The 14,786-nt window shown below is 41.2% G+C and overlaps 1 protein-coding gene across 1 annotated transcript in view; it reads right to left on the bottom strand.

The window, feature by feature from the left end:
• MAP7 (microtubule-associated protein 7) overlaps window positions 1-14,786 on the bottom strand; it is a 176,935-nt gene that overhangs the window by 63,433 nt on the left and 98,716 nt on the right. The window contains exon 2 of the mRNA XM_006885005.1: window positions 2,834-2,935. Coding sequence (XP_006885067.1) covers window positions 2,834-2,935 — 102 coding nt within the window. The remainder of the gene's footprint in view (window positions 1-2,833; window positions 2,936-14,786) is intronic.

The following is a 14,786-nucleotide window of genomic DNA, read 5'->3' as shown; positions in this document are numbered from 1 at the left end:
GGATAGAGAAGCTGTGGTATATTCACACAATGGAATACTACGCTGAATTGAAAAACAAGGAACTCATGCAATATTATTCAAAATGGGTGACCCTAGAGGACATTATGCTGAGTGAACTATCTCAGCCACAAAAGGACAAATACTGCATGGTGCCACTGTTGTAGAATGAGGCTGATATCAGGGTGGGGGTAAGTCTGAGAAAAACTGGATAAATTATGTATACTGCATTGAAGCTGATGAGGGAGAGAACAGTTTAAAAGTAATATTTTAGGGCTTTATGATTATCATAATTGGAATGAGGGCTACAGAGTGGAGTATACTCGGGGTGAGGGAGGGAGGGTGCGTGAGGATTGTATACCAATGAAGGAGTTTTTCTTTTGCTTTTAAAGAAGAGCGAACTGGGGGTGGGCGGGGAGAAAAGTGCAACAATGAATGAATGGAAATCTGCAATCTCAATGTTCATTGAAATGAATAATAATAATTAAAAAATATAAAAAAATTGTGAATGTTGTTGTTGTAGTTAAAACGAACCCACAGCTGATCTTGTGGGATTTTAGAGGCAGTAGAGATTGGACATCCTTCTCCCCTTGATCAGCTGCTGTATTTGAACCATGTGTTTTTGGGATTGCTGTGCAGCTTTTTACCACTAGGCCTAAAGAGCTCCCTAAAAGTGCCCATCCTGTTTTTGTTGTTAGGTGCCATCAGTCAAGCATGACTCACAGTGACCCTATGAACAAATGACCTGACCCTACCCTATTCATCGTATTTTATATACTCCTTTATAGTAGATTGTTGTTAGCTGTGGTTCTGTGCATCAAGTTGCAAATGACTCACAGCGGACCCTCCAGCAGGTTTTCAGAGGCTGCGAACAGCACAGGGGTGGGGAGCTGTTCATCTTTCTCCTGCCGAGGAATCCAATCCTTGCGCCTTTGGGTTGGCAGGGAAACTTTTACCCACTAGGCCTCCAGGGATCTCTTTATTATATACTTTTTCTGACTAGGTTGGCACAGGATAGAACAGCATTTAGAGCTCTTGTACATAGGGCCGTTATGAGTTGCAAATGACTCGATGGCACATAACAACAACAACAACATTACTAGTGTGGAGACAAAAGCTTGCTCTGTTCACTGTTGTACAGCTAATGCCGAGGACTGTACCTGGCAGAAAGGAGGCTGCTTAGTTAGCATTTGCTGAATGAATGAACAGATGTATGAACCAACAAATGAATGGGCACATGCTGCCAAATACGTCTTCAAAATGATGTAGCCACCCACTCCTTGAGGATAGACTGGAAGCTCTGTCTCATATTTCGGGCATGCTGTTAGGAGGGGCAGTCCTTGGAGAAGGACAGCATGTTTGGAAAGGCAAATGGTCAGGGAAAGGACGATCCACAGCGAGGTGGACTGATACAGACACTGTATCAATGGCTTCAAGTGTATCAGAGACGGTGAGGATGGCGCAGGACAGGGCACGGTTCAGATCTGTTCCTAATGGTTGCTGTGAGTTGCAGTCAACCTGATGGAATCTAACAACAGAATGAGCTGTGAAGCCCTGAGCATGTGAACAGTTAAAATGCTGGGCTGTTTAGAGAAAGGTTGGTGGTTCAAGTCTACCCAAAGTCCTGGAGGAAAGGCTTGGTGATTGTCAGGAAAGCCCTACAGAGCAGGGTTCTACTCTGCCACACATGGGGTGCCATATATTTGAGGTGACTTGACAGCAACTGGCTATGCCAAGTTGGAATAAGTACCATGGAGGCAGGGGTCACACTGTTCACATATTGCTTCTCAATGAAGATAATGACTGAGAGGTGGGTGGATGGATGCACGCTTACAAGATGGGAACTCTTAGCCTGATAATCAAAACAGTTGAAATCAATTATCTTTCAATAATGACTGCTGATGTAAAACTTGCAATGCTGCTTGTTATCTGTCTTCCTTTTCAGTGACAAGCGTGATCTATTTGCTCAGCTCCAGACCTATTCAAGGTCTGTTTGTTTGCATCCACCCCTTAAATTACCAAACTAAGTATAATGGAGATGAGGTCAGACCTAGTCATTTTTTATCTATGCTGTCCCTGATTCACTGTGTTCCAGCGTCTACAACCTTGGAAATAGGATAAAGTAGGCTTCTTATAGCTTTGTGGGGCATTCAATCCGCCTTTGCCTTCGTCTGTTGTCTACTGTCTTCCTACTGTACGTCAGCTTCTCCCAAGGACGGAACAGTGACTGCTGGAGACCTGGAAGCAACTGCATTGCCTATTCAACTGTGTATATGATGTTTACAGATGGCCTCTTTGTAGCACTGAGTCAAACAGACAGAAAGAGACTATTACAATAAAATGCTTTGTGGGTTCCTAGAATCAAGGCCAGGAATAGTGAAAAAAAAAAAAAATCTAATTCCTTACTAGTTTTGCTTTGTGTAAATATTTGGTCAAATGTTCATCTGAAAAGGTCACAAAAGAGATATGCAATAAAGGTTAGTATACAGGTAAGAAAATAATTGTTATCTATCATTACAGACAGAACGGTAAAATCAGTACCTCATTTACACTGCTTGACAGAAAACAAATACACCTACATACACTGTCTTATTGACTGTGAAGTCTTTCTAGGAGGTAAACTGGATATGTATTTGAATCTTCATTTTAAAGACAAAAAGTGAAGGCTTGGAGAGCATTCCTCACGTACGCTCAGACAAGGGACCCAGGGCGAGTGCTCTGCCGGTCTTGATCCAAGCTCTCCTAGATTCTAGCTTTGTTTAGTCTGTAATTCACCAGTATGTCTTTAAAGCTTTGGGGGATAGATCTCGTCTCTCAGTCGTGCAATGCATCCTACCTGGTTTATGTCCTGAGTGGCTGCTATTCTGTCCTGAAATGGCAGAGGTGGGACGGGTGGAGGCAGGGGGCTTCTTATCTTGCACTTTGTTGCTCTCAGGTGCTGCACAAAAGAGATGACAGGGAGAGGAAAAAGATATTTAGTTTTTAAAAATTTATTTGGAAACAATCACTTATTCAACATTCACATATTATTTGTCCTCACATTATTTGACTCAAGGGCATCTAACTACAAAAAAAAATATTGCTAGATTCAGGAGACCATAAGGTGTCATTACAGCTCTTGCCCTCCAGGAGCATTCAGTTCAGTGGAAAGACACACCACAAATCATTACTCAAGACAACCCAGGAGTGACGTGTTCAAACGTCATGAAGATCATGTACTGGTAGGACAAGTTATAGTTAAGGAAACGTCACGGAAGCACAACTGGATCCTTGTCTCTTAGTCCTTAGGAAATTCCTGTATTAGTCATGAAAAAAACTCTTACAATATAAGCATGTAGGTAATGGAATAAGGAGAGATCACTTACTGGGATTTGGAAAATGCTTTTGACTAAAGTTCAATAACTAAGAGTAAAAAGAGCAGGAGAAAGAATAGACTCCATGGCACACACAAAAATAGAGGAAACCTATTTCAGAAAAGGAGAACAAATGCTTAGGTACCTATCTTGTTGATAAAGCAGAGGCTCCTTTAAGGTCAACTAAATGTCCTTTCACATGTATCACTTTCTTTCTAAAGGACATTTAAAGAAAAATAAGACTTTTTAAAAGACTCTCTTCCCTTGCATCAGGTAGAAATCAAAGAAGGCAATTCCATTTTTTCCATCGGATCAGACATCAACAGTCAGAAAAGTCCATCCTATTCTTGAAATAATTTTTAAATGAACATATATTTTCTACATAACATGAAATGGCTTATGCAGTTTTTAAGTGCAGATCAACGGGAACCTTTTCTGAGTATGAAGCTGGCAGAGATGGAGACTTGATGACACAGTGCTTAAGGGCCTGGCTGCTAATTGGAAAGTTAGCAGCTATTCGTCTGCAGAAGAAAAGTGGTGCTAGTTTGCTTCTGTTATGATTTTCAACTTTTGAAACCCACTGGGCCAGTTCTACTCTGTCCTGTAGGGTCACAGTAAGTTGACAGAACCATAATGGGTTTAAAGCTGACATGATGTTATCCGTGGTCAAATGGTGGGGTGAAAGCCACGACAAATCACAACTTTCACTATGTTGTAATTATTACAACTTTTCTAATACCGCAACCTAGTTATCATAAGTGGATTTCTCATCAGAGGAGGAAGGTTCAATCTGATGATCATAAATCATAGGCTCAAGGAATTAGATTTTACCTAAGAGACAAGGCTTCACCTACTTGAGGTTTCTGAATTTGAAATGATGTGCTACTAGTTATGTTTCAGGAAGATTGTAAAAAGTTTCTAAGATGTATTACTTTTTTTTTATTTAGTAAAAATTTCTAAAGTCATTTTAGTAAAATGATTAATTTTTATCTACTCGAATGCTCTTTGTCATATTTGCAAGGAAAAGTTGTAAAGATACAGTAGAAAGGGGGAAAACAGAACATCAAAGTTAAATATCAAAAAGCCTCAAATGGTAGTTCCTTTTTTTTTTAAATTGGTAGTTTCTTAAAGAACTTTGCTAGTTTGAGGAAATTTTACCAGGCAATTTACCACTGGGAAAAAAGTTCTATTGTGTATATACACACTTTTGCTGAGGGATGGAGATAAATTAAGGAGGGTATGAAGGGGACCAACAACAAAAGCACTTGACACTGACTGATAAAGGAAATTTGAAAGTGTGACAGGTTCTATAATGCTGTAATTCATGTCCTTGTCCACCTTGCCAAAATGAAGTTACCATTTAGAAACATGCAGCAGATGAAGTTCATACTGGTTTAGTTTTAGTCAATAATTGGATAATTTTATTGGCAACCCTTGGAAGACTTTTTTTTTAAAAAAAGATTATTTATTGTAGATAGAACAATCTTTCTTTTGAAAATTGCTCATAGGAAAGTTAATACTTAAAAAAGAGGAAGTGGAGTGCCACACAGATTCTGAGTACTTTTATTATTATTTCCCTTTTATTATAAAGTCTTTATGAGCATACAGCCCATTAATTAGCTAAAGTGTTCAGAGATGTGCTATTATTTCTAGTTAACTAGAAGATAATTAGTACCATTTGACTACAATTAGTTACATTTATTTATAATTAGTTACATTTAGAATGCATTTCAAATGTGCTCAAGTCTTTCTTGCCCTGTTTTATTCACACAATCTTTCTCATAAAATAGCAGATGTTTATAATAGGGGAAGGAAGACTAAATAGATCTTAAAACATACTCAGTATATTTTCTGAATGAGCTTTGATAAAGGCTTTTAAAGAAACTGTTGTGCTGTAAGATGCTTTATAATCCTGAAATCCAAATGTAAAATTTAAACAGGAGCTAAAAGTTCTACTGGTCTAATAGGGAAGAAGTTGTGGGCTTTGAGTCTACCAGCTGCTGTGGGGGTGGGGGGGAGGGAAGCAGACTCTTCCTGTGCAGTTTACAGCCTCTGAAAACTCACTGGAGGGTGGGCTGTGAGACAGTCCTGCCTTGTTGACAATGAGTTGTTGAAAGGGAGTTTGGGCTGGATAGTCCACAGGGAGTTACATGACGAATCTAAGTGCCTTGAATCCACAAGTCGACTTTGGGAGAATGAAGGGCAATTTCCTCCTGTAGGAATTACAGCCTCAGGAAATCTGCAGGAGGGTCAGTTTGCATTTTCTGAATGACTACGGGTATTCTAATTTATCTACATCCAGCTACTACTGGTTCAATTCTATCTGGATATGAACAGTTAACCTATTTGTATCACCTGGGTCTCAGGGATTCACTTCTATCCCAGAGGACCCTATAAGTTCACAGAACAAGACATTTAAATATCACCTTAATTTTTTTTATGTTAATGTAAATCTGATAAATTATATTTAGCAAAATAAAATTTTTAGTCACTTGACCTCTCTCTCTCTGTCTTTCCCTATGGTTAACAGGAAAAAGACTTTCAAAGTAATGAAAATAAAATGAGGTAATATATAGAAATGTCTCATTTCACTGGTAAGCCCTTGGCCATGGTTGTTGTTAGGTGCTGTCGAACTGAGTAGGACTCATAGCAACTCTACGAACAATCGATGTGAACTCTGTCCTATTCTGTGCCAGCCTCAATATCTCTGACACACTTGAACCCATGGCTGTAATCCCTGTCTCAATTTATCTGGCTGAGGAGCTCCTCTTTCACCAACCCTCCACCTTTCCAAGCATGATGTCCCTTCCCAAGGAACAGCCCCTCCTAATAATATGGCATAGTATGTGAGACAAAGCTTTGCCATCTTTGCCTCCAAGGAGCATTTTGGCTGTACTTTCTTCAGGATTTATCTGTTGGTTCTTTTGGCAGTCCATGGGATATTCAATACTCAATCCCACAGTTCAAAGGCATCAGTTCTTCTGTTATCCTTATTCACTGTCTGGCTTCCAGATGTATAGAAAGTGGCTGAAAAGATCAGGGCTTACATGAGGCACACAAAACTGCCATCACTGCTCCTCAGTAATCTGGGGAGGTGCCTGACTTTTCCTAATGCAATATGCTCCTTGTTGCCTGACTTTGTACCCAGGGTGTTTATCGTGGATCCAAGTAAAATGAAATCATTGATAATTTTATCTTTTCCCTGTCATGTTACCTATCTAGGCAGTGGTTGATGTCAAGATGCAATCCATATCGAAGGCTGTAGTCTCTGATCTTCCGCAGCAAGTGCTTCAAGTCCTTCTCACTTTCATCAAGCACTGAATTAACACAGGTTATTAAGTCTTCCTCTGAGTCTGATATCATGGTTGGGCCTGAACAGCTTACTAAACGGTAGAAAAGTATTTACAGGTATCTCCACTTTCCTTCCACATGTGGGAAAACACTCGATTTCTCCGTTCTCAGGGCTGGGGTCACATACTCAATATGAACAAGAAAAGCATCCTGTTGACTTTGTGAGAATGTTCTAAGTATTTGATCCTGAACTCCAAAGTGACAACACAACAGGGTGTCCTGGCTCTGCCACTCATAAGGAGAGAGGTCTTCAGATGAGCCACCATCATATCGCCTGGGGACCGCAGGTGGTTGCCGTTGTTAGGAGCCATCAAGTCTGTTCAGCCTCAGAGCAACTCCATGTGCTACAGAATGAAACATTGTCTGGTTCTGTGCCAAGTTCACAATCACTGCTGCGCCTGAGGCCATGGCTACAGCCACTGCATCCATCTGTCCTGCTGAAGGTCATCCTCTTTTCTGCTTAACCTCTACTTTACCAAGCTTGATGTCTTTCTCCAGGAATTGTCTGTGTTGATATGATGCCTAAAGTATCTGAGATGCAGGTAAGTTGGACTTATTGATATGACTTTTGGTGTTCACCTTGGTTTGGGAGGAGTCCCTGGGTAGTGCAAATAATAAATATGATTGCATGCAAACCAGAGGTAACTGTGAAAAAAGGCCTAGCAATTTACTTTTGAAATATCAACCATTAAACACCCCATGGACCAGAGCATAATTCAAGATGATTTGGCTGCAACTGTCATGTGTCTGATTCTTCTCTGGATTGGGAAGAGATAATAATGAATTAGTTCATGTGGTTTGTTCTGATAATTATTAATGCCTTTCAAATGGCCATCACGTTATATTCACCACTAAGTAAGTATGTGCCTTAAAACAAACAAACTTCTAATCACTGTAATAGGAAAATAAAATTGTGTGTGAGTTTTAACTACACAAAATGCAGGGGAATTTCACAAAGAATAAAATGAAAAAAGATTTCTAAAATTTAAAACTCTAAAAGCCTTTTGTAAGTAAGCAGATAGGACTGCAAATTACCATTTAAAAAATACATTCTGAATGAGCTCAGGTGGTCTTTTGGCATTATTTATGTGAATCTCTCTTTTTAAATCTTTTTTTTTTTATAAGAGGAAACTAATTAAGCCATATAGCAGGATGCTCAATAAGTTTTTGCTGGCCTTATAAAATCTTTATTGATCTTCCAGCTAGCTTGAAAGCTTTGTTCCATTAGCGTCACATGTGAGCGCGTCTGAGTAAAGGCAAGAGGAAGCTGCAGACACGCACGCTGTGGTCTGGGATGCTGTCTCTCTCTAATGCACGTGGAGGAAAATATAGAGGCAATGAACATTTGGAGGTTTCATCTAGTAAAAACGCTGCAGCTCCAGTAAATGCCACAAAGGTGCCTTTGCAATCCACACCCTTCTCATTTACGGCCTCCTTTGTCTTCCCATAAAGGTATGGGTTCTCACTGCTTTGTCTACTAATATTTTTGGTTGTATGATCTGGTTGATGAATCTTTCTTGAAATGGTCAAAATAACTAAACAAAGGATTTGTTCAAAGAGTCTAGCTGCTTCCTCTGAAAAGACATTAGGACCCCTCCTAAATTAAAATCTCACAGAATGGTATGTGGGCTTGACATTTGATGTGAATGTCAATCATCATTTCTAGCAAAACTTAGAGTGTGCCTTAGTAAACTATATAAATTGAGCCCTTAATTTTCAGCTCTGTATATGGTGGTGGATGGTGTGTATTGCAAGTTGGCGTCAACTCATAATTGGGCCTTCTTCAACTGGGTTTTCAGAGGCAGTAAATCACACAGGAGGAGACAGTCCAACCTTCTCCCACTGAGCAGGTAGTGGATTCAAACCACACACGTTAGTGTTGGCAGTGCAACTCCTTACCCTCTAAGCCACGAGAGCTCCCTTATATATTTTTACACTGAACTTGGCAGACACACAGGCTCCAAGCTACACAGAGAGCTTTGGAACAGTGACACAACACAGAAGTAGAGGCTGAAGCATATGAAATTGCCTTCTTTTGTATTTAGGATGAATGAAGAATATTAACAGTTTCATATTTACCAATCTAACAGGTCCATCTAGGGAGCCGTGGTGGCCTAGTGGCAAGAAGATGCACTGCAATCTCGAAGGCACGCAGTTCAAGGCCACCAGCTGCTCTGTGGGAGAAGGATAGGCGATCTCCTCCCGTGTTATTTTTGCCTCTGAAAACCCACTGGAGGATCTACTCTGGGTCGGTTTCCAACTCAACGGTCCACAACAGCAACAGATCCACCTACCAGTGCAAAAAAAGGGTAATACAACAGGCCTGGGTCTGCTGGGCCTAGAAGGCCTGCCTGCAAAGTTGGCCCTTGGCTGGTAGCTGGGAACTAGGCTTTCAGAAGTTTTGTCTTCATTCCTGCTAGGGAAGACTCTTGGTGCCTAAACCATCTGTGTGAACAATGTGTTTTATGTGCAGCACCTGCTTTCCTTCGGAGAGTCTGGGTTTTGGCATGTGCTAGGTGAGGGTGTCTATATGACCAGACCTTGGTACTGGCTCCCTGCCAGACATTTCACATGTGCCGTTAGAATGTGATGCTGGATGAATTAAGCACATGCAGTGTGACTCCAGTAGGTCTGGTTTGTGCAGTGAGTTAATCTGGGCCTTTATTCAAAGGGTGGGCGGTTTGAGTCCACAGGGCAACTCAGGGAGAAAGATGAGGCAGTCTGCTTCCGCACAGATTTCAGCCTCAGAAACCCCATGAGGCAGTTAGTGTTTCTTTGTCCCACCAGGTAATTATGGCTTAGAATAGACTACATGGCACTGAGTGTGGTCCTGGTGTGACTCCACTGGGGAAGGACTCCTCCTTTGTGCTGGGTTTTCTTGAGATTTCACCCAAGAGATTTTTTTTTCCCTTTGCAGATTTTTTCTTGTATCCTTTCACTGCGTTGTCATAGCAACTGAGGTGTGTCGTTGTTTTAAAACCATTAACATGAAGATTTTAATTTATGTAATTCAGCATGCACAAAGTATCTGAGCAAACAGCACGGCTGTTGAGCCCCCCTTCACAGTTGGTCAGCCTGTTACCCTGGTGGCGGGGCCAATAATTCTTTTCCTGCCTCTATAACCATCAACATGGGCAGTTTCTGGGCAAATAAAAAGGAGTCCAGAGAGCGCTGAGCCAAAGTACCTCTGGCTTGATTTATCCATCTTAAAAAAGATAAGGATTTCTATCTGTTGGAATCCTAGGACTAAATATGACTGAGACAAAAGAATTTTTAAATAAAAAGAGGTTTTGGAGAGCAAATTTCAAAAGGGCAAGAAACTACAACAAAGTGAGTCTCTGCAAGAATTGGAGAGCCTGGTGATCCAGAACACCTTGATACAGACAGGAACTGAAATAAGCTGCTTTGGCCACCTCTCCCCTCCCCTGACCTCCTCCACATTCTCACAGTTGCTTTTTTCTCTGTTCAGAAGAGTCATCATCTGGTACGGCTTGATTTCAAGGCTGCACTTAAAAGTATATTCTCTCAGTAAAGTTCTAGTTGGGGTATATATGCCCATGTATTACAGTTACCACTTAAAACCAGACCACTACAGTCCCAGCAACAAAGATGTCAATCTCATGGTTAATGATCAATGGAGCCAACATAGTTCCAAGGCCGAAATATTAAGTCATTTTTTTTCAATAAACACAGACACTCCTCTAGGGCCGGCTGATGGACTAGACATCAGGAATACAAAGAGCAGAAGGCATAAAGATGTTTCTCATCCTTTGAAGGATACAATAGAGAAATAGGGAAAACCATAACAATAGATCAATTTCACTTTCAACAAAGAAAGACACAAATCAGTGACCAAATAAATGATACAGGCAAGTGTTGGAGGGATTCAGAGGTGGCAGAAGATGCTAGGGAAAAGCGAGAAAATGCTTCTTTGAATAATAGTTTTAGAGAATGGAGGAAATCTGTGAAAGTGGACAAAAATCTGATAGGGCCATGGCAGCAAAACCACCGAAGCGGAAGAATATGAGCTACCACAGGGGCCACACACTCCAACTAGGAGTGCTGGCAGGTGAAAATAAGGTAAACAGCCGAGGTCGATTCCTCCTCAGATTGCAGGAGTTTGGATTTTATCATGAAGGCAATGAAAGTCCGTTAACATTGAACTTCTAGCTAGGAACTGTTTCCGTTTCAGCAGATCCTGCGCAAATCACAACCGACTCCTGACAAGCTTGGAAATGTGTATTGTTGTTGTTAGGTGCTGTAGAGTTGTAGACAACTCATAGCGACCCTATGAACGAAAGACCTGAGCACAGTTCATAGAGTTTCCAGAGCAGCAATTTCGGAAGTGGATGCCACGCCTGCAAACACTGTCCACCATGGGTAACCATTATTGCATTTGTCACATTAGTGTCACAGTGTTCAGCTTCACAGCGACCACGAGTTACCTCTGTACAGCAATGCACAGACCAGTGCTATATCACACAGAAGAATGTCTGACAAAAACCAATTTAAACCAGGCGTGAGGGCCGCAAATTAAAATCACCCCCTTTGGGATTGGTAGCATAACTTTCTGTCCACTAGACCAGTGTAGCTCTCTCTATGTCATCACTGTTAAATGCCGTCAAGTTGTAGATGACTCATAGCAACCCTATGAACGAAAGATCTGAGCACTGTTCATACAGTAAGAATAGATACTCTCAATAGAAAAAAAATAAGAGAAAATGGAATTAAAAACAGATTGGCCAGAACTATACAAATCTGAGTTCTATAGGTAGCCCTGGTGGCTTAGAGTTAAGGCTAACCCATAGGTACAAAGTTCAAATTCACCAGATGCTCTGCGGGAAACTCCCATGTGATTAACTTGCCTCTGAAAACCCACTGAAGGGTCAGCTACATCAGTTCTGACTTGATGGTACACAACAACAATAACAACATACAAATCTGTCTGTATAATTTAGCAATTACTCAGATGTTTCCAATTACCCTTAATTTGTACCAAGAGACACTATCATTAAGGAAAAAAGATTGTTTTTAAGTAAACAGAGCTAGAGGCATTTGGTCTTTAGTGAAATACAGATCTGCAGTAGACACAGAGGACAACAGTTGGATCATTCTGGAGGGAACCAAGAGCAGAGGACCTAGAAACTCACAAACTTAAGGCATGGCAACTTACACAATCGGAGATACTAAAACAGTATCAGTCAAAAACTCAACAAACCTATTATCAACTTGATTATGACTCGTAGTGACTCTGTAGGACACATTAGAGCTACTCCAGAGGGTTTCTTTTCCAAGGCTGTAAATCTTTACAAGGGAGTTCTGGTAGCCTAGTCCTAAGAAGCTGCATTGCAATCCCAAAGGCACATGGTTAAAATTCAACAACTGCTCCATGGAATGAAGATGGGCAACCTCTTCCCGTGTGATTAACTGCCTCTGAAAACCTGCCGGACGTTCAGCTACAGGCTGGTTCCAACTCCACAGCACACCACCACCACAACAACAACTCTTTACAGAAGCAGACTGCCTTATCTTACTCCTGCCAAGCAACTGGTGAATTAGAACTATCAATACATTACCAGCTCAACACGTAAGACTCTGAGCCACCAGGGCTTCTTAAACATTGAGTCAGCAACCCTGAAGCTGTTTCTCTCGTCATCCAGGACAAGCTCATTCATTCCACGGTTTCGTGCAGTACCTGCTGCTGTGCAATTGGACCTAACTATGTACAACAGAATTCTGCGTCATCCTTCCAACCACTGCTGTGCTTGCGTCCAGTGCTGCTTTGTGAAAGACCACCTCATGGAGTGTCTTCCTCTCTTCTACTGACACTCAGCTTTTCCAAGCATGATTTCTTTTTCCAAGGACTTTCCATTCCTGATAACATGTCCAAAGTAAGCGAGATGAATACCTAACCACGTGTAAATTGTCAGAGCAATGATGATAAACCAATTATTTAAAATGCAATCACTATTCATTTCTCCTTATAAGTCTGGACCAATATATCATCATGATAGATGGAGAACAGAATAAAGTTATCAATTATTTCATTTTACCTGGATGCATAATCAACACCTATAGTAGCAGCAAATAAGAAATCTAAAGACTGCATTGGGAAAATATGCTGTAAAGCACATCTCCAAAGTACCTATGATCAGCTCTGTCAGTTTAAGGAGTAAGAAGCACCTGATCCAAGCCAGAGTATTTTCAGTGGCTTCCTATACAATGAAGACGGAAGAACCTTTGAACTGTGATGCTGGAGAAAAGTACAGTATATCCCATAGACTGCCAAAAGAACAAATAGCTATGTCTTGGGAAAAGTACAGCCAGAGTACTCCTTGGAGTCAAATATGGTGAAGCTACAACTCTCGTGCTTGGGACTTGTTGCCAGGAGAGGCTATTCCATGTAAAGAGATAGCATGCTTGGAAAGGTGGAAGGTCAAAGAAAGAAAGGAAGACCCCCCCCACAATGAGACGGACTGACACAATGACTGCAGCAATGGGTTCAAGTATGTCACAGGTGATGAGGATGGCACAGGATAGGACAACACTTATTGCTGTTGTTAGGTGTTATAGAGTACAACTCATAGCGACCCTATGAACAGTGGATGTGAACCCCGTCCTATCCTGTGCAATCTTCACATTTCCTGGCACACTAGAGCCCATTGTGGTAGTCATCCTATCAATCCATCTGGTTGAGGGCCTTCCTCTCCTTCACTGACGCTCCACTCTGCCAAGTATAATATCCCTGTCTAAGGAACAGTCCCTCCTAGTACATGCTTGAAGCATGTAAGGTGAAGCTTCCAAGATTTTGCTTCCAAAGAGCACTCTGACTGCACCCTCTCCACGACATATTTATTTGTTTTTTAGGCTGTTCATGAGATGTTCAGTGCTATTCTCCAACACCACAACTCAAAAGCATCAATTCTTCTGTCATCCTTAGTCATTGTCTAGCTCACAGATGCACAGCAAGTGACTGGAGAGACCATGGCCTGAATCAGATCCACCTTAGTCCCCAAACTGACATCATTACTCCTCAATAATTTGGACTCAATTATTAAGTCATACTTGACTCGGTGGCAAACAAAAACTAAGGCTGTACAGAAAAGGTGACAAGGATAGTCAAATCAAATAACATTCATTCCACATCAGAAAAAGAAGAACATAAAGCTGCTCTAAGATAGTTTTTAACATTACATTAAGCAAGACTCAAAATGTGATGACTCTTTTGGCAGCCATACTAGAAAGGTCTATCCAGTATCCTTTATACTGATTCTTTAAAACACTAGAGAAACAAACTCCAAATACAGTAATGTGCCACATAATCTTCCTTCAGATAATATGTGACCGCAAATATGTCCTTGTTCCCATAAGGTTACAGTGGAATTCAGAAATCTCAGTTGGAGAATGCAAACAAAATAGTTCCCTGTAAAAGTCTATTTCACGTAGTACCAGCAGTCAAGAAATCAAAAGAAGAATTGCATTGGGAAAATCTGCTGTCAGGGACCTCTCCAGTGTGCTGACAAACAACTATGTCAGTCTAGAGACTAAGGTGTGCCTAATCCAGGCCATGGTCTTTGCAATTAATTACTATACATCAGAGAGCTGGACAATGACTAAGGATGACAGAAGAATCAGTGCCTTCATGTTGCTGTGCTAGAGAAGTGTTGAACATACCAGGGACTGCAAGAAAAGAAAGAGATGTGTCTTAGAGAGGGTGAAACCAAGTTTCTCTTTGGAGGCTAGGATTTTGAAGCTCTGCCTCACTTACTTTGGGCAGGTGGCCAGGAGAGATTGGTCCTTGGAGAAGGACATCATGCTTAGAAGGGTGGAGGGACAGTGCCGGAGAGGAAGACCCCAGATGAGATGGATTGATACAGTGACTGGGACAATGGGGGTTGGTGTGTCAGAATTAGTGAGACAGGCTCTGGACAGGGCAGAGTTCAGAGCTGTTGTACATATAGGGCGATTTGATGGCACATAACAACAACATTTGCAAAATTACTATAGTGCCAGGCTTATAATGGGGTTTGTGTGTACTGTGTGTATATTAGATCTGTTGTTGTTGTTGTTATGTGCCATTGAGTC

This window comes from Elephantulus edwardii, unplaced genomic scaffold (assembly GCF_000299155.1).
Source record: "Elephantulus edwardii isolate Elephantulus edwardi_28Jun2011 unplaced genomic scaffold, EleEdw1.0 scaffold00039, whole genome shotgun sequence".
Lineage (NCBI taxonomy): Eukaryota > Metazoa > Chordata > Mammalia > Macroscelidea > Macroscelididae > Elephantulus > Elephantulus edwardii.
Note: the sequence above shows the minus strand (reverse complement) of the source record. Positions and strands in the feature narration are given on the sequence as shown.